Source organism: Sceloporus occidentalis, unplaced genomic scaffold, assembly GCF_023333645.1.
Source record: "Sceloporus occidentalis isolate IW3139 unplaced genomic scaffold, rSceOcc1.0.p SCAF_8, whole genome shotgun sequence".
In the NCBI taxonomy this organism is placed as follows: Eukaryota; Metazoa; Chordata; class Lepidosauria; order Squamata; family Phrynosomatidae; genus Sceloporus; species Sceloporus occidentalis.
This window is the reverse complement of record NW_028316988.1, coordinates 1,942,408-1,964,923: the sequence shown is the minus strand read 5'-3', so window position 1 is coordinate 1,964,923 and position 22,516 is coordinate 1,942,408. Positions and strand designations below refer to the sequence as shown.

The 22,516-nt window shown below is 47.3% G+C and overlaps 1 protein-coding gene across 5 annotated transcripts; it reads right to left on the bottom strand.

Annotated features, from left to right (window-relative positions):
• Positions 1–1,543: 1,543 nt before the first annotated feature.
• Positions 1,544–22,074, bottom strand: CLCN6 (Cl-/H+ antiporter 6). Of its 5 annotated transcripts, none has more exons than XR_016282063.1 (24): positions 19,129–19,305; positions 17,622–17,681; positions 17,038–17,103; positions 16,620–16,685; positions 16,435–16,501; positions 15,906–16,012; positions 15,504–15,630; positions 15,344–15,411; positions 14,759–14,817; positions 14,103–14,235; positions 13,880–13,993; positions 13,557–13,723; positions 12,728–12,854; positions 12,083–12,212; positions 11,599–11,752; positions 11,263–11,422; positions 10,723–10,829; positions 10,418–10,604; positions 10,009–10,166; positions 9,417–9,573; positions 9,075–9,182; positions 8,611–8,736; positions 6,441–7,746; positions 1,544–5,404 (listed from the first exon to the last, which is right to left on the bottom strand). XR_016282063.1 is itself a non-coding variant. In XM_089534151.1 (23 exons), the coding sequence occupies exons 1-23, from the start codon at positions 22,015–22,017 to the stop codon at positions 7,666–7,668; spliced, it is 2,628 nt and encodes an 875-aa protein (XP_089390277.1). In that variant the 5' UTR covers positions 22,018–22,074; the 3' UTR covers positions 1,544–7,665. The 5 variants fall into 5 exon arrangements, 3 of the variants coding, with proteins under 3 accessions (XP_089390277.1, XP_089390276.1, XP_089390278.1); XR_016282064.1 differs by having other exon boundaries at positions 5,389–5,404; positions 7,043–7,746; XM_089534151.1 differs by lacking the exon at positions 19,129–19,305 and adding an exon at positions 21,919–22,074 and having other exon boundaries at positions 1,544–7,746.
• Between the last annotated feature and the right edge of the window lie 442 nt (positions 22,075–22,516).

Below are 22,516 nucleotides of genomic sequence, written 5' to 3'. Positions count from 1 at the left end.
CCATGCGCTCCAATCAGAATGCATGTTTCCTAAGGGTTTTGCAAATCAGGGTTCTTTTTAATGCTTAACACATTAAACTTGGCAGCAACTACAAGGTGTATGGCAACTTCAGAAGGTTTCCAGGGCAAGTGGTTCATCTTTAGGGGGTGCCTAAGAGAAGACATTAGGATGCAAAAAATAGAGCCCGGGGCCACATTTCAGGTTTCCTTGGCCAAATTCCCTCAGAGGTTTGCCCTTCTCTGAGGCTGAGAGCATGCAACTTGCCAAAGTTCACCCAAACCCTGGGCTCCCAGAGTCCTAGTCCAACATCCAAACCATAATGGCCCTATCCTAGTTTTCATGGAAATATTTGTTCAGGATAGTAGTGGTTTTTGCATGAGGTTGAAACAGTATGACTTAAGGACACCCAGTGGGTTTCCAGGTCTGAGCAGGGATTCGAACCCTGAGCTCCAGAGTCCAATGCTCAAACCACTACACTCCCCAAGCTCCAGCTGGATGTAAATATGGTTCTTTGCTCTCTTTCTTTTGGCAGAACTGATGCTAAGCCCAAAGGCAAACTCTCTCCTTTCCATCCCTGATGCCAACCATCAACTTCTGAACTTTCTTCCACTGGATCTTCTACAAAGACCATCTAACCATCTCTTGTCCCAAAGCCGGAAACTTTCCTCCTACTGCAACACCCATGGTTCTGTTGCCACTTACCTGAAATTCAAGGCACAGGAATGGATGCAAGGGGGAAACATCCAATCAATAATCATGTATTGATCAATGTGTTTCTCTTGTCCTATGGATTTAAAAGACAGACCGAGTGCAGTGCCCTTCAACCCACGCAGTCCGCACCAGGCATTTAACCAGGTTCAGTACCACCGACAGAGGTGGCATTTTGTCTTTAAACTCTGTTTGCCAACGCATGGGGCTTGCTAGGAAAGATGGGTGTTTCAATATCCCCTGTTTTTGGCTTCTTAAATGCCTACGACTGCAATGCAGGAGGAAGTGGGGTTTGAGCCAGGAAAATGCCAACCTAAAAAGTGGCACCTTTCCCCCTTTTGCAGAGGATGCCTCTGTGGATTCTGCCTTGAGTCCCTGGAAGAAAGCAGGATAAAAATAAATGAAATAGATAATAATAATAATTATTATTATTATTATTTTGGGTGGCTAAGGGAAATCTATCCTAAATACCTAACTAATCCAGTCGGTTGTACAGCTTTTTCCATAGCGGACCATGGCACCCAAGGCAATTCCAGTTCCCCAATGGTGAACCAGTTTTGCACCCTGGTTAGAAAAGAAATCCCAAAGCAAACCTGGGAATGATGCCAGTGCTGAGATGTGTCTGGACTTCAACTCCCAGCAGCCTTTGCCAATGATGAAGGGTGCTGGGAGTTGCAGCTCCATTGTGATCTAGAAGCATGCATGAATCTCACTCTTGTAATATAGAAGAATCCCATCACTGGAAAGTATGGAGAGAAAATGAGGAAAGACATCACTGCCAGCAAGATCCAGAAAATGCACAAAGACACCGGTGGAAGTTGTTTTCAATTGTGTAGTGTCCGGGTTTCGGTTTATTTCTGTTTCTTTTAAAGACGACATTCATGATTGAATAACACAAATACAAATTAATCATAATAATAATAAAAATTCATCTGCACGGGATTTTAGAAAAATAAACATTTATCGACACGGCGGAATGACGTTTCCATGATCCGGCATCCATACCGAAATAATAACTGTAGTAATAATAATAAAAGCAAAGTGCAACCTGCAAGGCGTACAAAAAGTAAAATTGGATTAAATTAAGGAAAGGTCGGAACGGTTAAACTTTGGAATGGCTCCAATAAGCGGAAGGAGAGACAGGGTTAGACCTCAGTATTGCACGGTAATACTGTGTTAAGACAGTGGTCCTCAGCCTTTTTGGACTTCGGTTCCCAGAATCCCCAGCTACTAGGGCTTCTGGGAGTTGAAGTCCAAGACATTTAGGGGAGCAATGGTTTGAGAACTACTGGTCCAAGGGTTGAGAAAGTAGGGAATGCAACACCATCACTTTCCCATCTTCCACAAACCTTAACTTAATACTGATATAGAGACTTAGTGCAACTTGCCCATTGGGAAAAATCTAGATTTATAGTTCTCCCATGGAATAGAGATGAGTTCCTTATTTGAGAAGAAGCCTATGAAACAGGACAGAACAACCTTTTGCAATTTAAGTAAAGTTATGAAACAAACACCATCTACCCACATGAGTCCCAAAACCTCAAGAAATCCCTACCCTCCCATTGCGATGGACTACAATGTCCAGCACCTTGAGAGATGTACTCTATGGCCCATCATGCAGTGAGGGGATGCCGTCACAAACAACCGCATCTGTGGGAAGCCATTTGCAGTCCATGCCGTGAGAGATTTGGAAATGCATTGCAACATATGTTAATAGTTAAACATAATAGTTTAACATTCTGCAAAAACAACACAGATCTACTCTTCCTTCTGGTATAGATGATATACTTTCAGACTGAGATTGACTACAGCTCCTATCAGCCCCAGGAAACACAGGCAAGGATTCTGGGAGGTTTTTTTTCCTTTGAATACAAGGGCAAAAAACATACAATTTTACAACACAATTGCTCTGTGTAGGATGGTACCAAGTGCGCAGACCATGTTGGGTGTGCAAAATGTGACAGCCAACCTGGTGTTCTCATCATGGTTTACAACTCCCAGAATCCTTGTCTGTTCCGCTTGGTGCTGATAGGAGCTGTAGTCCAAAGGCCCCGAAAGGCCTTAGTTTGGCTTACCCTTGCTCACTAACACAGGACTCCTTTAACATTTATGTAAGTGCTGGACAATCTGGTGCCTCCCAGTGCTTTGCAGACCACAACTTCCATCAGCCCCAGCCAGGGTGGCTAATGGTCAAGAGTTCTGGGAGCTGCAGTCCCAGAGACCAGAAGGGCACCCAGTTGTCCCTAGAATGGACTTGCGGATCCGCCGACAGGTTTCACTCAAAGGAATGCAAACCAATTATACCTTTCCAAAGAGAACAGAAGGTGAAACCCCAAAGGGAAAAAGAAGCAGAGAAAGGTGTTTATTGGAGAAAAGGTTTGGACCCTAAACTCTTCGTCCGAGGCATTTCCTTTGGGGAAGGATAGCTGCGCATCCCCCAAACTCCCACATACACACATACCCTTGAGCGGCCCAGGACAACATGATTCAAGTGTTAACAGCATCCCAGATCATCTCCAAAAGCCCCCAGACCGTTTGTCACCTTGACAAGGCAGCGACCAACTCACACACTCCGTCAACACAACTGACAACCCTGCGGTGCGTGTCGTTTTTCCGCAAAGCGCCCCAACGGCGTCTGAGCAGCGCCGGGGTGCCAAAGGATGGGATTCGAAGCAGCTAACAAGACAGGGCAATGTGTTATCCGAACCCTCCAGGGCTCCAGAGATGGAGAGGAAAAAGAGCGATGGAGAGGAACTGGTCTTTAATTGGTCCCACATCTGGACAGGACCGGAAAACATAGTTCATGGCGTCCCAGAAAGATGTGCAGAAGAAACTAACTTTGTGAAACAGGTCGGGCATTGAAAAGATCTTGCTCTGTACCAAGATGAGGATTTGGGAAGAGCAGGATTCAAAACTACCTCCTTTGGGGGCAAAGATTTAATTTAAGGTTTGGTTTTTTTGGACCCCTAAGCTTGCATTAGTCCTCCATCTTTCCATTAAATATGACATTTTTGCCATAGATCCACTATGGATGCTTGTTTAATATTATTAGGACCAATCTTTCCAGGGTTCCTTTCCCAACATTAATGGGACTGATCTTTCCGGGGTTCATTTTTCCAAATGTGGCTGCATCCGCACTGCAGAAATAACCCAGTTTGTCACCACTTTGACTGCCATAGCTCAATGCTATGGGATTTGGGGGTTTGTTGTTTGGGGAGACATTTAGTGTTTCTGGGTCAGAGAGCTCCGGTGCGGCAACAAACTACAATTCCTACATTTCCATTGCAGTTAAAGTAGGGTCAAAAGTGGATTATTTCTGCCATGTGGAGGCAACCTAATTGCAGGCTCCCAGGGCCAAATTGCTAAGAAAAGAAGTTTGTGTATATGTGTGTATGTGCATGTGGGTCTCTTTCACACTACACAATTGCAACATGTCCATCCCACTTTAATTCTGCATCCTGCAAAATCCTGAGATGTTTAATCTGGGAGGTAAGAGAATTGGAAGGACCCCTTCCCAAACTATAAATCCCACCATTTCCAGGGAACAAAGTGGGGCTAGGATGCTAGAAGAGTGTGGCGTGGAAGAGGCGACAAGTGCGAATTCTGACCTGGTGCCAGCTGACCTCAAGAGACAGCCGTCGAAGAGCGATCGGCAGAGCCAAGGCAAGACCTGCTGGAACCAGAAAGGACCAGGAGGAAAGGAGTTTCGGAGGCCATTGACACCTTTAGGGAGAGAAATTGCAGCCCACAAGAGTTATCAGAAGCTGGCTTTTGCCAAAAGGCATTCCTGCCTCAAGTAGATGGAACCAGTATTTACAACCGCCGTCCCTCCCTCTACACACACATACACACAAACATACACAATGCATAAATGGCATTGTTCTCAGCAACGCACGAAAAGCTGGAGCCAAATCAGGGGCTCCAAAATACAAATTATCTCAGCAACCAAGGTATTGAACATAGTCTTTGTGGAAGGGAACTCCAGGTGCCATCCAAACTCTCCCCGCTTTCCTCTGTTTGTTTTGGGGGTGCAAGCTCACTCCACCTGCCCTTTGCAAGAAACTAGACCCAAATTTGCTTTTTTCCCCAGGACAGAGCAGCCCAATGTTTGGAGGCCTCCTCCTCCAAAAGTTGTCTGATGCTGGGTTCATGTAAACAACTGGTTTCTTTTGCAACTTTGCTTGCCATCCGTTCCAATGATCTAAAGTTCTCAAGGGTGCCCAGATCCCATCAGCCCCTGCCATTGGCAATGCTGACCAGGGCTCCAACACATCTCCCATCATCCCATGACTAGCACTGGTGGAAACTGGTATCATTCCTTGCCACTGGCCATGTAGATGGGATGCTGTAGTCCATCCGCACCATTAGTTGCCACTGGTCATGTTGCTGGCAACCACAGTCCATTGCCCATCATCCCTTGACACTGGCCATATAGACTATGGCTGATGGAACCTGCAGTCCATCTCCAGTCACCCCTCATCGTTGGCCCTGTTAGCTGATGTTAGCCACAGCCCATCTCCCATCATCCTTTGCCACTAACCAGGCTGGTTAGGACTGATAGGATACGCAACCCATCACCTCTCACCATTTAGTGTCCCAACAAGCTCCGGAAAGGCACAGTGGTAGCATGCAAGAAAAATGTGAAGCTGCTAACCTTGGCAGAATAAAGCAAGGCAGTTCCGACGACATGCAACGGCTGGAAAAGAGAGAGAAAACAATGTGAAACACAGAGTTTCCAACCCAGGCACTGAGACTCCCTGCCACTCCGTTCTTGCTAAAAGGACAGCTACCGATTGCAAAGGCTCAGAGCCGTCTGGATCTTTTGTTCCTGGAATGCACCCGCCGCCATCGCTGGCAAGCTTGTCCCTAAGGGAAACGCTAACTGACCATTAAAAATCCATGCTGTGCTTTATCAAGACCATCAGCGGCTCCTGCCTTCCCGATTTCACCTGGCGAGAGATTTATGCCAAGGCAACAAAAACACCTTCTAAGAAACCGCTAAGGCAGGAACCCACCGGAACACTGCAAGGCCCAGCCGGGTCAGGGCTTGTTGGAAGATGTAGACTGGCCAGGGCTGGCTGGGCGAGACCCGGGTGGGAAACCGTTGGCTTCCAGAACTATTCCAGTCCTACCTGGGTATCTGCAATCGCTTTTTAATCATTTCCACCCTCCAGCCAGATTTGCTCATTAAAACGTCTTTCTATGAAAAGTCGGGGAGTCGAGGGATGGAAATGGAAAGGGCTCAACCTTCCCAGTCGGAGGCAAAAATAGGTGGGTGGATGAATGTTACACGGACAAAACAGGGCTCCGAGGGCCCAATCCAGGCAGAATCAGGGGTGACGAAAAGGCAGAAAGAGGCGCAGAGCTTGAAAGATAAGCTCGTGGACTCCATCTCCCAGGATTCCTGACCAAGCTTCTGGGAGCTGCACTCCAACAAAGTAACAACCCCATCGCTCAGAAAGCTCTATGCGGATGGCAAAGGAAAGTGAACATGGCTGGTGGAAAGGGATGATGGAAGGGTGGATTACACCTCCCATCAGCCACAAGGGTTAAGAGTTGGACTACGGTTTCTATCAGTCCTAGTCAGCATGGCCAGTGGCAAGGGATGACAGGAGATGGACTACAGCTCCCATCAGCCCTGCATAGAAGAGGTGCACAGGGACTCACTTGGAGAGGTATCCATGTGGATGGCCCAAAACATGCATTTGAGTGAACTTTCAAAAAGGGCCCACCAGAAATTAGGGTCTGTGATGTGTTGGACTACCACTTCCATCTTCCCCAAGCTGGTCCAAGCTGACGATGGGATGCGTGGTCCAATACATCCTCAATGACCTCAGATTTTGGGATGAGAAGAGGAAGATACTTTCAACAAATACTCCATTCCTAACATCCTATTGAGGCAACACAGGCAGAAATGATGCACAGGAACCCATTTTCCCCCAACCTTCAAGACAAAAGACTTCCCAAATCCTCCTCCTGACAAAGTTTGCGGCTCTCTCATTAACAGCAACTTCCGCTCATTAGCAGCGGCTTCTTCTCATTAAACTTACTGGCCTAATGATTGGGAATGTGATTTTTCACCCTTGGTCCATAACTAGGAAAGGTCAAGGAGAAACAAGCACCGGATTCAAATTTCCACTCGAGTGGAAGTGGGTTCCTCCCTCTTTCTGGCTCTCCAAAGGATTTGAACAAAACCTAAGAAGTTAATAAGCTGAATGGAAAGAAGAGCAGATGCGTGCAAAGACAAAACATTGAGAATCCAAAGAAAAACCTCCAGGCTTTCTTAAAACATAAAAATAAATCAGAGTACAGTATTTCTCTTTCTCGGTCTTACCGATGCCAAGCTGCATGATTTACTGGTTGAGCTGGGAATGGCATCCAAGTGCTGAGTCTCTTTCCTTGGTAGAGATGGTAATGCTTGGATTACGTATCCAGGGACAGCCGTGTAGTGAAGTACAATAACATCCATAATCCACAACACAGGGACACCTTTATTGGCCAACCCAAATGCACAAAACACACATTGCAAGCTTTGCAGGGGAGTTGCAGTGGGCTTGTATTTTGTGCATTTCACTCGGCCCATAAAGGTATCACCGTTTTGTGGATTTGAGCTGTTATCGGGCTTGGATTACGGTAAGGCAAGATATGAAGAGAAACGTTTGGAAGAGGGAAAAGTTACTTTTTCTGCCTGGAATATGGCAGAGAGGAGTTTTCTCAAACTTGTCCGCAGGGTGGAAAGCGTGACGCTGAGACTACATCCGTCCAAAGCTGGCTGGGAAAAGCAGGTGGCAAAGGCCAGCCAACAGAGATATCCCAGCTCTTTCTTCGTCTTTCCAAAAACTTCCAGGATCTCCCATAAGGAAATCAGTTTGGGTTTTGATTTGTTTTTAAGTGCACAAAGCGGGGCCAAGAGGGCGGCACAGAAGCAGTAGCAGCTCGGAGGCGAAAAGGCGGCGGTCAGAGGGTCTGGTAGTGCTGCCGCAGCCTGGCCTGCAAGAACTCATGGGTCAGGTTGTGCCGAGTGATAATCCCGACGATCTGGGAGAGACGTAGGTGGGAAAGAGAAGAACACGTGGCATTATTTCAACAGTGTAGACACACCAAAGAGGGGATAACAACATACTCTTCCTTTGAAGGGGGTCTCTTAAAGTCAGGAAGGTCTTCCTAACATTTAGGTGGAATCCTTCGCCTTGTAGTTTGGATCCATCAGTTCATGTTCTAGGGTGCATCGGTGTGGTTCCCAAGCTTTGTTCCTCCAGGTGTTTTGGACTTCAGCTCTCAGAACGCCAAGCCATGGAGTCTGGGAGCTGAAGTCCAAAACAACAGGTGGGACATGGTTTGGGAACCACTAATAATGCAGTCTGACATTGTTTTTAACTGCCATGGCTCCATCCTTGGATTTGTAGTTTGGTGAGGTATCACTACTCTGGCAGAGAAGGCTAAAGACCTTGTAAAATTACAAATCCTACAATTCCATAGGTTGGAGATGTAGCACTTGAAGTGGAGTCACACTGCATTATTTCTACACTGTAGATGCACCCTAAGAGTCCATGGAGATGAAATACAGCCACTCAGCTCCTAAAAGTAACCTGCTCCTGAAAAGGTACATAAAATGAGGCACCCACAGAGATGGCTTTCTGTCTTCGTGCTACAAGTACCTGTTTAGTGTTCAAGATCTAGCTGCCCTGGTTTTCGCACATGGCAACTTTACTTGTAGGTACATCAGTGACATCTGGTGGTGGATTTGGGAGTGAATACTTTAGAATTATACCACTTCGACACTGCCTTAACTATCAGGGCCGAAGGGGGAATCAATCCCAGGTCTCCAAAGTTGCTGCCTAAAGCTCAAACCAACTGGAAATTGAGTTCCACAGCTCCCTAAACACAAGCATGCAAACTCACCTCTCCAACGGCGTTCACCACCGGCAAATGCCTAAGTCCCATCGTCCTGAAGAGGTTGAAGACTTGGGAGACGTGGGTGTTGGGTGAGACGGTGAAAGGAGAGGGGTTCATGTAAGGGGTGACATCCTGGTAAAGGAAAGAGAGAGAGAAAGATGCATGGGAGTTCCTCAGAAGTGGCTTTATTTTATGGTACACTCTAAAGGCACCAGATCCCAATGGATCTTAGAAGCTAAGCAGGGTTAGGACTTGGATGGGAGACCGCCAAAACAAATACCAGGTGCTGTAGGCTCTATTTCAGAGGAATTCTGAAACCTCTGAGGATTCTTGCCGAAGAAAAACTTGATGAAATTCATGGGATGAAAGGAGTCTTGACAAGGAATGAATGTTAAACGCCATGAGGAATGAAGTGCTTACTTAAAAAACGGATGCGTCCAAGTTGCACATGGAACCACAGCTGCACCTACCACAATCATCCTGGGGTTCAGCAGCGTGAGGTCCAAGTCGTGGATGTCTGGGTAGCGAGGGTAATCCTCGGCCATCTCCGCATACGAGAGGCGAGGTTGGCTGGCACTCTGAGAGAAGAAAAAGAGCCTTGGTTAAGCAAACCCAGATTATGCTCTGAGATGCTTCAGGAATATAAATGGCTGGGTAATGGAGTAGTGAATCCACTCTGGATTTTAATCAAACAAGTTATCAAAGGTGCTAGACTTTCCAACAAGTTGTTAGTGCTGTTGCTATTACGGTGGGCCCTCCAGACGTAGAAGCCATTCTCCAGACCAAGATGTGCCATCACCCCCGGAACTTACCGACTGGTTTTCCGCATAGCAGACGCCCCTCACCAGCAAAGTGACCAGCTGCGAGCGCAGGATCAGGCCATGGAAGGTCAAGGGGCGGAAGCGCTCCTCCATGGTCCACTCTTCACTGGGCGACTGGTCTGGGTATAGGTTGGGGTAAGGCGTATACCTGGGAGAGATGGAGTAACTTATTCAGAACAAATGAGCAACCGTGAGAGCTCTTTGGGAGACACTGGACAGTGCAAATGTTGGATGAGTTTTAACCAGCCTTTTCCATGTCAAAGTGGACATTAATTCAGTTTTTCAGATGAACTAAAGAGTAGATTAATCCACACAAGAGCTAAAATAAACCAGTTGAGTATCAAAGATGCTGCTAGATTCCTCCTTCCCACCATATGAAAGCTCATGCTGAAATAAAGCAGAGGTAGTACTGGACTCCTCCATTCCATGACTACAAAAGCTCATGCTGAAATAAACCAGTTAGTCTCTAAAGTGTTACTAGATTTTTTTCTTCCATCACCTTCCTGTTGCTGTTTAGCCTATGATAAACTAAGATGGCTTCCTCTTTGCCACCCCAAAATTCAGCAAGGTGGGAGACGCTCACCTCCGTTCCAGCATCTGCTGCAACATGTCTTCCGTCTCTGATGGTTCTTCCGTGGCAATGTGGTCATCGCACACGTTGCGCAGCTCACTGGACGGGTAGGACTTCATGGACTGGCTACGCTTGCGCTGTTCGCTGGCTCTGGTGAGGATGCTGGATTTCTGGGAAAGAGAAAAGAAGAAGAATCATTCCAGCCTCTTAACTGAACTTTAAAAAAAATAAGGACAGAAATTTAGGTATGTTGGTTATGACTTGCCTACACAACTGTGCAGCAAGGAAGGCCGCTTTTGGAAAGTCTGTGGCCATTAAAGAAAGACTAATGTTTCATATGAGAATAACACACACACACACACACACACACACACACACACACACACAGAGCAATATTTAACTGGCTGGTGTTGTATTTCACCTTGAACTTGATGTTGTTGCTGATGAGCTGGTCCCATTTCATGAACTCCTTCTCGTAGGCTCGGTTTTCGGTCACCACTGGGAAGGCGTGATGGACCGTCGTGCGCAGGATGCTCACGAGGGACTGGATCCGGGTGTGGGGATAGACGTACATCAGGTTGGGCTCCATGATATCACAGGCTCTCAGTCTGAAGCACAGAGAAAAAGGCAATTATATGGCCATCAATTCCTATGAAATCACATCTTAATACCAGTAGTAAAGATATTAGTTGGAATGGGCTGAAGCTCGCAGCTTTCACATCATACTTGTCCATCTCTGCCTTGGTTTCCCACTCCAGGAGTGGCACCCCGCGGAGGTTGATGTAGATGTCATAGATGCCCTTGTTGAATAAGTCTCCGGTCCATTTGGCCACCTGGGAAGGAAGAGGGAGCAGCAGTTACAACAAGCTTCTGCACACAATTGTTGTTGGGTGCTTTCCGATTTACAGTGCCCTAAGGGATTTGGGTTTTTTTGCAAGATTTGTTCAGAGGGGGCTTGCTTTTGCCTTCCCCTCCGAGGCTGAGAGAGTGTGGCATGCCCAAAGTCACCCAGTGGGTGTCCATAGTCAATTAGGGATTCACACCCTGGTCTCCATAGTCACTGTCTAACATAGTGCAAAAACTACTAAATCATCTGCAAAGGCTTTCAATTTAAAGTTATACCCTTTTATATTTGCTGATGGATGACTCTGGGTGAATCACACCCTCTCAGCCTTAGAATATCCCATGATAGGTTTGCCTTAGGGTCTCCGTATGTCGGAAACCACTTGAAGGCACACAACGACAGCAACATATGAAGAGACTCACCATCAGTGTGATCATGATGGGCAGACCATATGTGATCTCATTGGTGGACTCAATCAGGATGACGGTGAGGCTGATGGTCATCCGGACCACCCCGCCCAGGAAGGCCGCTGCGCCAATCAGCGCAAAGGTTCCTGAGTAGATGTGGTCCAAACCGATGTAGCTGGGAGTACAAAAAAAGCTGAATGAAGCCCCAACCCTGGAAGTAAAGGCTGTGCCCCATTGTGGTGCACCTTCAAAGCAAGGGGGGCATGTGCCCTTTCCAGTGTGGTGCAAATGCAAAGCAAGGGAGGCATGTGCCCTTTCCATTGTGGTGCAAATGCAAAGCAAGAGGGTCACCTTTTAAGGAGGTTGGCGACCAGGCGTCCAAAGGCCGCCCCACAGAGAAGTGAGGGGACAAAGAGGCCGCTGGGCACAGAGACCCCATAAGTCCAGCAGGAGAGTAAGAAGTAGAGGAGGAAGAACAGGGAGAGCGTGATGGGGCTGAATGTCCCTGCAAGACAAGAGGAAAAAGAGGCTGAGATGCAGTGCTCTGAAGCCCCGCCCCTGAGATAATAACCCCACCCCTCCTGCAATAGCTGCACCTCCCACAAAGCCACCACAAAGCACCAGCATCCGCATCTTTGCAAATATTTATGGCTCCATGGCAAAGCAGAAGAACCAGGTTGTTGGGCTTCCACTCCTAACATGGCGATGGGTATTGTAGCACCAGAGCTCTGCATTAATTCTGCAATGTAGATGCAGCCCAGGAAGTCGATCAATACATCAACTGGACCTTTCTCCTCCCAAGTGCATCTATGGATGGCCCAGCAATTGACCTCACCCTCCTGGTGGAAGAGCTGCAAGATGGCCGACTCCTGAGGGTTAAAGAAGAGGGTGGCCATGTCGTTGTAGGTGTCGTTGGGGCAGAAGAAGGTCTTGATGCTGGAATTCACCGTGTCGGATGATGAGCCCTAGGTGACATTAAGCAAAACATTCAACCATCATCAGTAAACTTATAACAAGGCAGGGACTTTTGTCATCCTTGTGCCTGTTCAAATTTTAGTATATGTGCTGCCAAAGTAGATAATCAATTATGCTTCTATTCCTAAATCCTTCCAGAAACACGGATCCGATCTCTCAATGCCATCAACTTATGTTAAGAAGCGACAATGCATGACGCAACAAAATGGCGCAGCGCACAGTGCAGCATTTCAAAGTTCAAGCTATTTCACCCTCATGTCTTTTGCCACCAATGCGGGCTTTACATTCCAGTTCTGCTACCATCTTTCTATGGCTTTAGAGCATTGCTGAATTCTGAGCTGCTTTGGAGCCTTCCCAAGCGTTTCCCCCAAATTTGGCATTCCTGCAAAGCCAGGGTTCCCTCTTAGCTATGGCAAGTGCCGCTTTAGCCAGCACTCAGTACCAACATTTGTAACTAGAAGTAATGATGAATGCATAGAGGGAACTTGCTCTCTCTTCCAATTACCTGCAAGCTGAGAGAGCTGTTGTCTCCATGGTTGGCGGAAGACAGCGGCCGGCATTCTCCTAGAACCATGGAAGCGACAAAGACCACAAGGGTAGTTGTCAGGCACACTAAGAGGCTCTCCAAGACTCTGCAAGCGATACAAGACAGAAAGCGGGCAAAATCCAAAGTTCAGACTGCATCCCTGCTGCCCCTGGTTTTTGCATAAGATTTGTTTTTACACTCTAAAGGCACCAGATCCTGTCTGATCGTGGAAGCTAAGCAAGATCAGCCCTAGTTAGTATGATATGCCGACTGTGCAGGCTTTAATAGGTAAACTAGATAAACTGTTAGTGATAACTGAGTGCGTACCACATATATTCGACTATAAGTCAACCCCACATATAAGTCGAGGGCAAGTTTTGGGGCCAAAACTATGGATTTTGCTATGACCCATGGATAAGTCGAGGGTAAAATTTAGGGGCATATAGCAAAAGATCTAAAGGACAAAGCAAAGCCTGCAGCTCTGCACCCATTCTCTAAATCTGCACTATTTTTCGCAGCATGGTGTAGTGGTCTGACCACTGGGCTATAACTCTGGAGACCAGGGTTCAATTCCCAGCTCAGCCACGAAAGCTTGAGCATGCAATGGCAAACCTCCTCTGAAGAAATGTGCAAGAAAGACCCATGATAGGTTTGCCTTCATGTTGCCGCAAGTTGGAAACAACTTGAAGGCACACAACAAACACCACTTTTTTCGTATCGCCCAGTTCGTTGTTCATCCTTTGCTAGTGAGGCGGTCAATCACACACAAGCACATAGAGAAGGAAATAAAAAGAAGAGGCCAAGGTACCTAACCAGCTTGGGCTTGGGGTGGACGTTGCGCATGCGGTACTTGGCCAGCCGCTTGTTGATGCAGTTGAAGGTGGCGCCCAAAAGACCCCCGACGACCCCCATCAGGATGAAAAAACCCAGGTCCACGACGGTCCAGAGGTGGCATTTTTTGTCGGATTCTGAACACTGCAAGGAAGGGTGAAGATACAAAGAAAGTGGGGTAGACAAAAACAATGGCTATAAGCAGATAGAGCATATCAATGCACCACCCCGAAGGTACAGGATTAGGACTCGGTGGGCAAGACGCCGAAGGGAGTGAAGCAGCCGCTACGAAGCGCACACCTTGAACTCTCCAAAATTCAGCAACCCCGGGAGTTGGAAAGAGCCCCAGCTTCCAAACTGAATCCCAGAGCGGAAGAAGTTCAGAGTGAAGGTGGCGGCCATGGAGCAGAAAAGCTGGAGGGAGATAAGAGACGGAGAGTGCGTTCATACAGTTCAGAAATGGGAAAGGGAAGGAATAAATACAACAAAGAAATAAAAGAATAAGTAAAATTCAGATCCTTACCACTTTCCACGTCAGCCCCTGGTTCCAGAAAGAGGAGCCCTCTTCCAGGCTGAAGAGCGTACCTCCGATGGGCGCCCCAAAAGCTGCCGCCACCCCAGCGGCCGCTCCTGCGGACACAAAGTCCCTTTTGTCCCTAGATCAAAAAAGAATGGAAGCACAAGGTTCTTGCCAGCTGGGGATTGTGGGAACTGTGGTCCACAGAATTAACTTCTTTAAGTTTTACTTTGTGCTGAAGCCACCAAAGATACTACAGGCTGAGTCTCCCTTATCTGGAACCCCAAAATACGTCCAAGTCCAACAATGGTGCACTTGGGTGGCTGAGATAGTGACAATATTGTGTATAAATTTACCTTCAGGCTATGTGTACAAGGTGGATATAAAACAAATTTCGGATTTAGATTTGGGTTCCATCTCCAAGATACTTCATTATGTACATATTTGCAAGTAGAGGCATTCCAAAATCCAAAATCCAAACCACTTCTGGTCCCAAGCATTTTGGATAAGGGAAACTCAGTTATATATCATAAAACCACACATCCCCAAATTCTATAGGATGCAGTGATGGGAGTTAAAGAGGGATCACAATGGTGCTAACTGTATGGTGTGGACATACCCACCGAATACCCTGAAATTGCATCCCAGTGCGATTGCCGTACCTGTCGCTGCGGAAGTAGGGGAAGTTAAACCGGATCTTCTTTAGAGAGATACTTTGGAACTGGAGAAGCAAAAGAGACCAACAAAACTATAAACTATCAAGCACAGTGCTAAGATATGATATTTCCCGACGTTGTAACTTAAGACATTTCATCGGTAAGATCTGCATGCTTAACATGGGTGAAGGAACTGTATTTTTCCAGACCTTGTCAGACTGCAACTCCCAGCATCCTCAGATAACGCAGCCAATGATGGAAGAAATCTGGGAGTTACAGCCCAACTACAGGAAACCTTTTTAAAACTTGAGATGTGTAGCTTTACAAGGCCTTTAACCTTCCTTGTCCAAGAGTGCTGGTGTCTCACCAAACTACAAATCCATGCAGTCATGGCAATTAAAGTGTTACCAAACTGCATTATTTCTATGGTGTAGATGCACCCTTGGAGGTCGCTCATTCATAGGGTTGGGATTAGTTGAAGCCAACTTGACAGCAACGTACAACAACCAAGAGTAACCAAAATATTAAATGTCGAGGTAGAGCTGTCTTCCGTGGACCAGACTAGCGGAAGATGCTCTCCCTTTCTCTCACCTGAGGTAAACCAGCACCCACCACGGCCCCGCTGTGGATCATGGGCCCTTCCTTCCCCACAAAGAGACCTAGAGAGACACATATCGAGACGTAGATTTGTAAGAGAATCCAGGAGGAAAACGTGTCACACATCCAGAGACACTGCAGAGGAGTCTCTTACCTCCAGCCACGCTGAAGAGCACACCCAGGGCTTTGCAAACCAGAGTCCGGAGGCGGACGATCCCGGGGACTTTCACGCCGTTCAAGTAGCATTTGATCTCGGGAATCCCGGAGCCGGCGGCCACAGGCTGCAAGGAAAGGGCCACAAGAGAATTTCAGGACCAGCCCTAACATTGGGCAGAGTAGGGCAGCCATCCTCAGGAAGCAAATGCAGAAAGGTGCTGGAAGAGAGAATCATGTGCTGCAGCCTTTGAAACTGCTTTCCCATTCTTCTGGTGTAGGAGTGGATGCCTTTGCATTGCCGCAACAGTACTAAGCTGCCTTGAATCCCATCTTGGGGCAGGATAGAAATCCAATCAATTTATCAATCATTCATATTTTTAACTGGCTGGCATTATGTTACCTGGATCAAGACAAGGAGGCTGGAGAAGAAGATGAAGGTGAGGTTAAAGCCCAGGAGCTCCAGCAGGGATACTGCGAGGCAGCCTTTCTCGCTGCATTCCTCCACCGCTGCAGAGACCGAGTCAAGGAAATGGGCAGAAAAGGCCTCTCTTTTCTATCGATATATTTCCTACCACTAGTATTCCTGTGTTATTTCGACCTCCGATGCCAAAGTTCCTGTTAAAGAAGTAAAACCTAGGAACATACCTACTGGATATGCAAAGGGATCTTGTAGCACCTTTGAGACTAACCGAGCAAAGGAAGTTGCTGCATAAGTTCTCATAGGCTTGGTCTCTTTCCTCAGATGCAGATAACTGGTGCCCAGGAAGGACCTTTATAACCAGACTGTATGAATCACCACAGAAATGCAAAACTTGCAGATACGGTGATAAGGTGACAAACTGAGTTTTAGCTCTGATTAAAACTGACCGCCACCAAAACAGTCAAGCAGCTGTTGCATTTACAGGAACCAGCAAAGCCAGAAAGGATACAGCTCTGCACAATGTGGAACTTGAGTCGGGTGAAAAGCCGGACGAAGAAGTCCACAAAGAGACCCACCTGGGAAAGAAAGAATGGGAAAGGGAGGAAAAGAGGAGAAATGTTACATGGAAAAGGGGAATCTTTCTAGTTATACTCAGCAAGCCTCCCCCAAAAAGGACTCAAGCAAAAGACTTACCATCCCTGTGCAGACCCCAATGGCAAACACCATCATCCACTTGACCGCTTCATACCGCCAGCCTTTCTGCGAGGGAGAAAAAGAGAAGCCTATGTTGATTATAATGTTGAACATGAGCCAGCAGTTGGACTATGACTCCGGAGACTAGGGTTCAGATCCCTGTTCAGCCATGAAACCTATTGGGTAGCCTTGGGCAAGTCACAATCTCTCGGCCTCAGAGGAAGGCAATGGCAAACCCTGTCTCGCCAAATCTTGCCAATAAAACCCTGATAGGTTTTGCCTTAGGGTCACCATAAGCCAGAAATGACTTGAAGTACAGACCTGAAGAGCAAAACCTCAGGCTTAGATAAATTAACTTTCAAGATAGAAACAAATGCGAATTACTTCCCATAAGACCTAAAAACCTTCGTGATCTTACCTTGCTGTCCACACTTTCCAGGACTTCTAGGTAGGGTTCGTTGATGCAACGATCATAATCCAAACTCTGGAAAAGGGAACAAAATAAGCAAGGATAGGAGGAGACATCAGTCAGGTTCAGACCTCACACTTAAGCCATGGTTTGTTACTGGAAACCAGAGTTTGTTCCCCCCATTTCTGATTGGTTTCTCCATTCTCCCTTTTGCCATCATCTGTTTCAGGGCAGAGAGCTAGGAAAAGCAGCTAAGGATGAGCCACAGGTCTGGATTCAAACATGAAGGACAAACCACGGTTATAACAAGCCATATTTAATAAGGCAACGACAAACCACGGCTTGCGATTATAGCTAGCTAACAAACCACGGTCTGTTTGGAAGGGCAGGTACCGACATAATAAGCCAGCCTTCAACAAAAGCCTGAAACATTTCTAGTCCCAAGGATTTTTGGAAAAGGTTGGCATGAGTGCCACAAAATGGATGCCACCATAACCAGTGAAGCTCAGCACTATGCCCTGCGCATGAGCCTCCTGTGAGCACATGCGGCTTTGTCCTCCATTGAGTTAAGTGTTCTTTTCATGGTCTCTCACCTCATAGTCCTTCCGAGGGAGAATTTCGTCCTCCTCGTCTTCATTTTCTCCCAGGATGGTCTGCAAAGCAAACAAGCCTTGATGAAAACGTCATCCAATTCTGTTCACAAATAAGAAACGATGCTCAGAGTAATGGCAGCCAGTGTGGTATTGTGGTCTGAGTGTTGGACCAAGACCCAAGTTCAAATCCCTGACTGACCATGGAAACTCCTTGGCGGACCTTAAAGGACATGGTCCTTAATCCCAAGCGAGAGCATAAAGGGGTCTTTGTGAGTTGTTTTGTGTTTAGATCTTCTCCCTAGTTGCTTCCATGTTATTTTTATGTTTATAGTTGTTCTGGTAGATTGGCAGCTCAGGGGAAGAATGGCATTTGCCGGCAGCCATTTCAAATACAAAGCCAAGCCCCTCAAAAGTGTCCCCATAGCAAATAGATAACCAACGCCTTCAAGAAAACACGAGGATCCAAGGGTTGGGGTTTGGAAGGTCTGTCGGCAAAGTGCAATTCTTCTGAGCTGCGTTCAGAACAATGTTAGAAAGATCATGCAAAGGCAAAAGATCTGATGATGATGATGATGATGATGGTGATGATGATATTTGTTTGGCCCCTGCTTCCTTCCCAAATTGGGACTCGTATCTGAATGCAAAGCAACTTGGTTACAGCAAGACAATGGAGAATCTGAGGAATGGGAGGAGATGCTGGGAAACAGGAGGAGAAAGAGGTTCGGCGTGACTCCGTCGGCTGCCAAGGAAACCGAAAACAAAGGCCAGCAACCCAAGGAGAGGTTTGGCAGGGGCCTAAATTGGGCAAGAAGTCACACTCTCTCAGCCTCAGAGGATGGCAACGGCAAACCTCCTCTGAACAAATCCTGCCAAGGAAACCCTATGATAGGTCCGCCGTGAGTTGGAAATGACTCAAATGCACACAAGCAACAAAATGGGTGTCTTTTGCGCCTCCTTTGGAGGGAAGTGTAGCGGTTAGACTCCAGGGGACCAGGGTTCAAATCCCTGTTCAACCATGGAAAAGCAATGGGTGCCTTTGCCATCCTCTCTCGCCTCAAAAAGGCCATAGCAAGGGAAAGGAACTCTGCATGTGCTCAGAGGGCTGCAGGGACCCAAAAGGGGAGCAACTCTGAACATACTCAATGGGTTTCAGGGACCTGAAATGGAAAGCAACTCTGTACATGTTCAGAGGAGTGCAGAGACTCAAAAGGAGTCGGGAGACTCTGGAGACAGAAAGGAGAAGGCACTCTGTGCATGCTCAGGGGATTGCAGGGAAAAGCAACTCTGCACATGCTCAGGAGACGTAAAGGGAAAGGCACTCTGTGCATGCTCAGAGTTACAGGGAAAAGCAGCTCTGCACGTGCTCAGAAGTCTGGAGATTGAAAAGGAACTCTGTGCATGCTCAGAGGGTTGCAGGGACCTCAAATGACAAGCAGCTCTGAGCATGCTCAGGAGATTCAAAGGGAAAGGCACTCTGCCCATGCTCAGGGGCTCCCAGGGCTCTCACCAGCTCCTCCGGGGTGCGGCTCTCCCTCTCCCCGCAGCAGCTGGAGCAGCAACACCCGCAGCAGCCTCCCCCAGCAGCCGCCATCTTCTCCTCCTTGGAGCCCCTCTTCCTCTGCTTCACCCCTTTCTTTCCAAAGCCCAGCCACAGGGGACCTTGGCGCATGCGCCTCAGACTCCTCTCCACTCCATGGCTCTGGCTCACGGCCAGAGCGGAGCCACAGAAGCAGAGGCGGAAGAAGAAACGCCGCTGATTGACGTCGGAGCGGAGCAACCAGGAGCGAAAGGGGCGGGGCCACCAGATCAGGAGACTGTGCCGCAGAGATAATAAAATTATAGAGATATGCCCCACTTGCACGGATTTGGGGTTTCCGGGTTCACGTTAGAACAGTGGTTCTCAACCCTCTTTTAAGACTTCAACTCCCAGAATTCCGGAACAGTGAGCCTACTGACTGGGACTTCTGGGAATTGAAGTCCAAAAGGTTGAGGACAACCACTGCTTTAGAAGAAGCCTGTGTTTTAAAAATGTGGATAGACTGGACCCAAGGGAAAGGAATGAAGGGAAGGAAAGACAAAGGCTGCACCTGCACTGCAGAATTAACCCACTTTGACACCATGGCTCCATGTGCTATGGAATCCTGGGAACTGTAGGACCATTTTAGCCCTTCTGCTGGGTGCCCCAACCAACTACAAATCTCAGGATTCCATTGCACATGGAGCCAGGGGGTTTAAAATGGGTGTCAAACTGGATTGATCCTGCAGTCAAACTAAAATACAAGGTTGTGGTTATTAGGAGTTGCATCCACACTGCAGAATTAATCTGGTTTGACAAGGCCTTAACTGCCATGGCTGAGTGCTATGGAATCCTGGGATTTGTAGTCAGTCTTTAGGGGCATGTAGTTTGGCAGAACTGGAACCCGGATCTCCCAAATCCATCCAACCCTATAACAACCGCCACAGCCGAGGGCAAGGAGTGATGGGAGTTGCAATCCTCTCAAGGGTCAGACGGTTCCCTACTAGCCTTCCTCTAACCATTATGCCGGGCCACCAGTGGTTGCTGTTGTGCGCCTTCGAGTCATTCCCGACTTATGGTGACCCCTAAGGCCAAGCCATCATGGGGCTTCCTTGGCAAGGTTGGTTCAGAGGGAGTTTGCCAAACCTTGCCAAGAAAACCCCATGAGAGGGTCACTATAAGCTGGAAATGACTCAAAGGCACACAACAACAACACACTCTCTGAAAGCAGTGGTCCAGAGCTCCCGGATCCCATCGTCCACATCTGGTTCGGAGCGAGTGGAGCCCAGCTGCGTGGGTCCCAACCTGCCATTTGCATCCATTTCCCTTCTTGGTCCGCATCAAGACAGCCATGTGGAACGGAGCGTTTCCAAAGAGAATCTCGCACCCGAGAAACCATCCTCTAGAAAAACAAAACCGATGGAAAATAGGATTTTTTGGGTCAGGCTCTTTCTCTCTGTTCCCCCCAAAGTGCCACTGGTTAAAAAACAGGCCCATGGTCCAGGCAAATGAAAGGCAAATGTGTTTTTCCATGCAAATTTCGAGAGAGGGCCTAATTTGGCTGAGAAAATTGGCGGTTGCTTTGGAAGGGTGAAAGAGGACATGGTGGTTTGAGGGATGCATGTCTCTCTCTCTCTCTGTGTATTATATATATAGGTTTTCTCCTATATAGTTGTACAATCTTACAGCTGGAAGGGACCCCAAGGAATACACAACCAAAACAGGCCCCTCCAAACTCTCTGTAAAGACCTCCAAAGAAGGAAAGTCCAGCATCTTCCAAAGTTGCCTCTTCCACAGTTCAACAACTCTTTGGGTCAAGACATTTGTCCAAATATTTTGTTGCGTCTTGAATTATGACTCTGGAGACCAGGGGTTCGAATCCCTACTCAGCCACCTCGGGAAAGTCCCACTCTCTCAGCCACAACAACCGTCCTTCTGAAGGACTACTGACCAGAAAACCCTGCAACAGGTCTCCATGAACCCTTTTTGTGGTTTGCACGAAAAAGCAAAACCCGGACTGCCTTCCTAATAAATTAACTAGCCAGCGATGAAAAACACAAAAACATTCCCCTTCCCAAACTTTGGTCCTCCAGGTGTTTTGGACTCAAGCTCCCAGACTTCCTGATTGTTGACCAAGGTGACTTGGGATTCTGGGAGTTGAAATACCAACACAAAACAAAACCCTGGAGGGCCAAAGTTTGGGGATGCAATGCAAAACAGAATTGCAAATGTCAGCACCTTGGACAGCATGGGTCAGATAGCCCAGGTTCCCCCAGATCCCCAAATTTGCTTTTCTTTGCTTTCAAATCTGAAACCGCTCACAAACCAAAGTGAAGCCATTTTGCGGAGTCCTGAGACTTGTGGGAATCAACCTGGAGATACAGATGCAGCCGCTGCACTTCTGAAAACTACAATTCCCAGCATAAACTATATCGCTTTTTGCAAGATTTGGGTAACTTGGACTGAACTGAATGCTCAATTGTTGGTTATTAGCAATTGACATTTAACCAGTGTGGTTTAATGGTTTGAATGTTGGACCGCAGCTCTGGAGACCAGGGTCACAAGGCTGCAAGCTGTTTCTCGCCTCCATCGGGGTGTTGGTTGTTTTGCTTGCAGAATTGCAACCAGCCATGGAGAGAGATTTGGCTGCAAGCAAATGAAAGGTGATGGCAGAGCATTAGAGTGGGTCAAAGCCAACTGGTCCATCAAGTCTTGATCAGCGTTGATGCCAACGGAGAAAGCAGGACAATGGGGCTTGTTGGAACAGCGGTGGCCACCTACCTTGGGATCTTGGTGGCCACGGCGGCTTCGGAGACCACCCCTCCATCTCATTTCCACCTGGAAGGGGATTATATTCTGGGAGGTCTCTTTTCCCTCCATGCCGGACTCAGGGACACCCCTTTTTTGATGCAGGGGCAGGTGCCCACCTGTGCAAAGTAAGTGCTGTGGGGCGAATGGAGAGAGACATTTTAGAGATCATCACTGGGATTTAAACTCATTCTGGTCAACAAGCATATCGGGATACTCAACCCATGCACTGAAATGTTTTTAAGTTTTAAAATGGTTCCATTCTTTTATATTCATGCATTGTTAAAGGCTTCTGTATTGTTTTAGACGGTATTGTTTTAAATTTGCTGCGCGCCACCTTGAGTCTCTATACTGGGAGAAAGGTGGGATGTAAATAAATAGTAATAGTAATATTAATAATAATGTGGAAAAAGTGTTTAAAAGAACATTATCTGAAACTGACATGGCTCTGCTAAGAGAATTCAAACCCTGGGAAAAGATCATTTTGGAGAATGACAATCTTCTGGGATTGTAGGATCTGTAGTCCAAAATTAGGACAGTTCACAAAGTCTGGCAGGGCTAAGCATTGTCC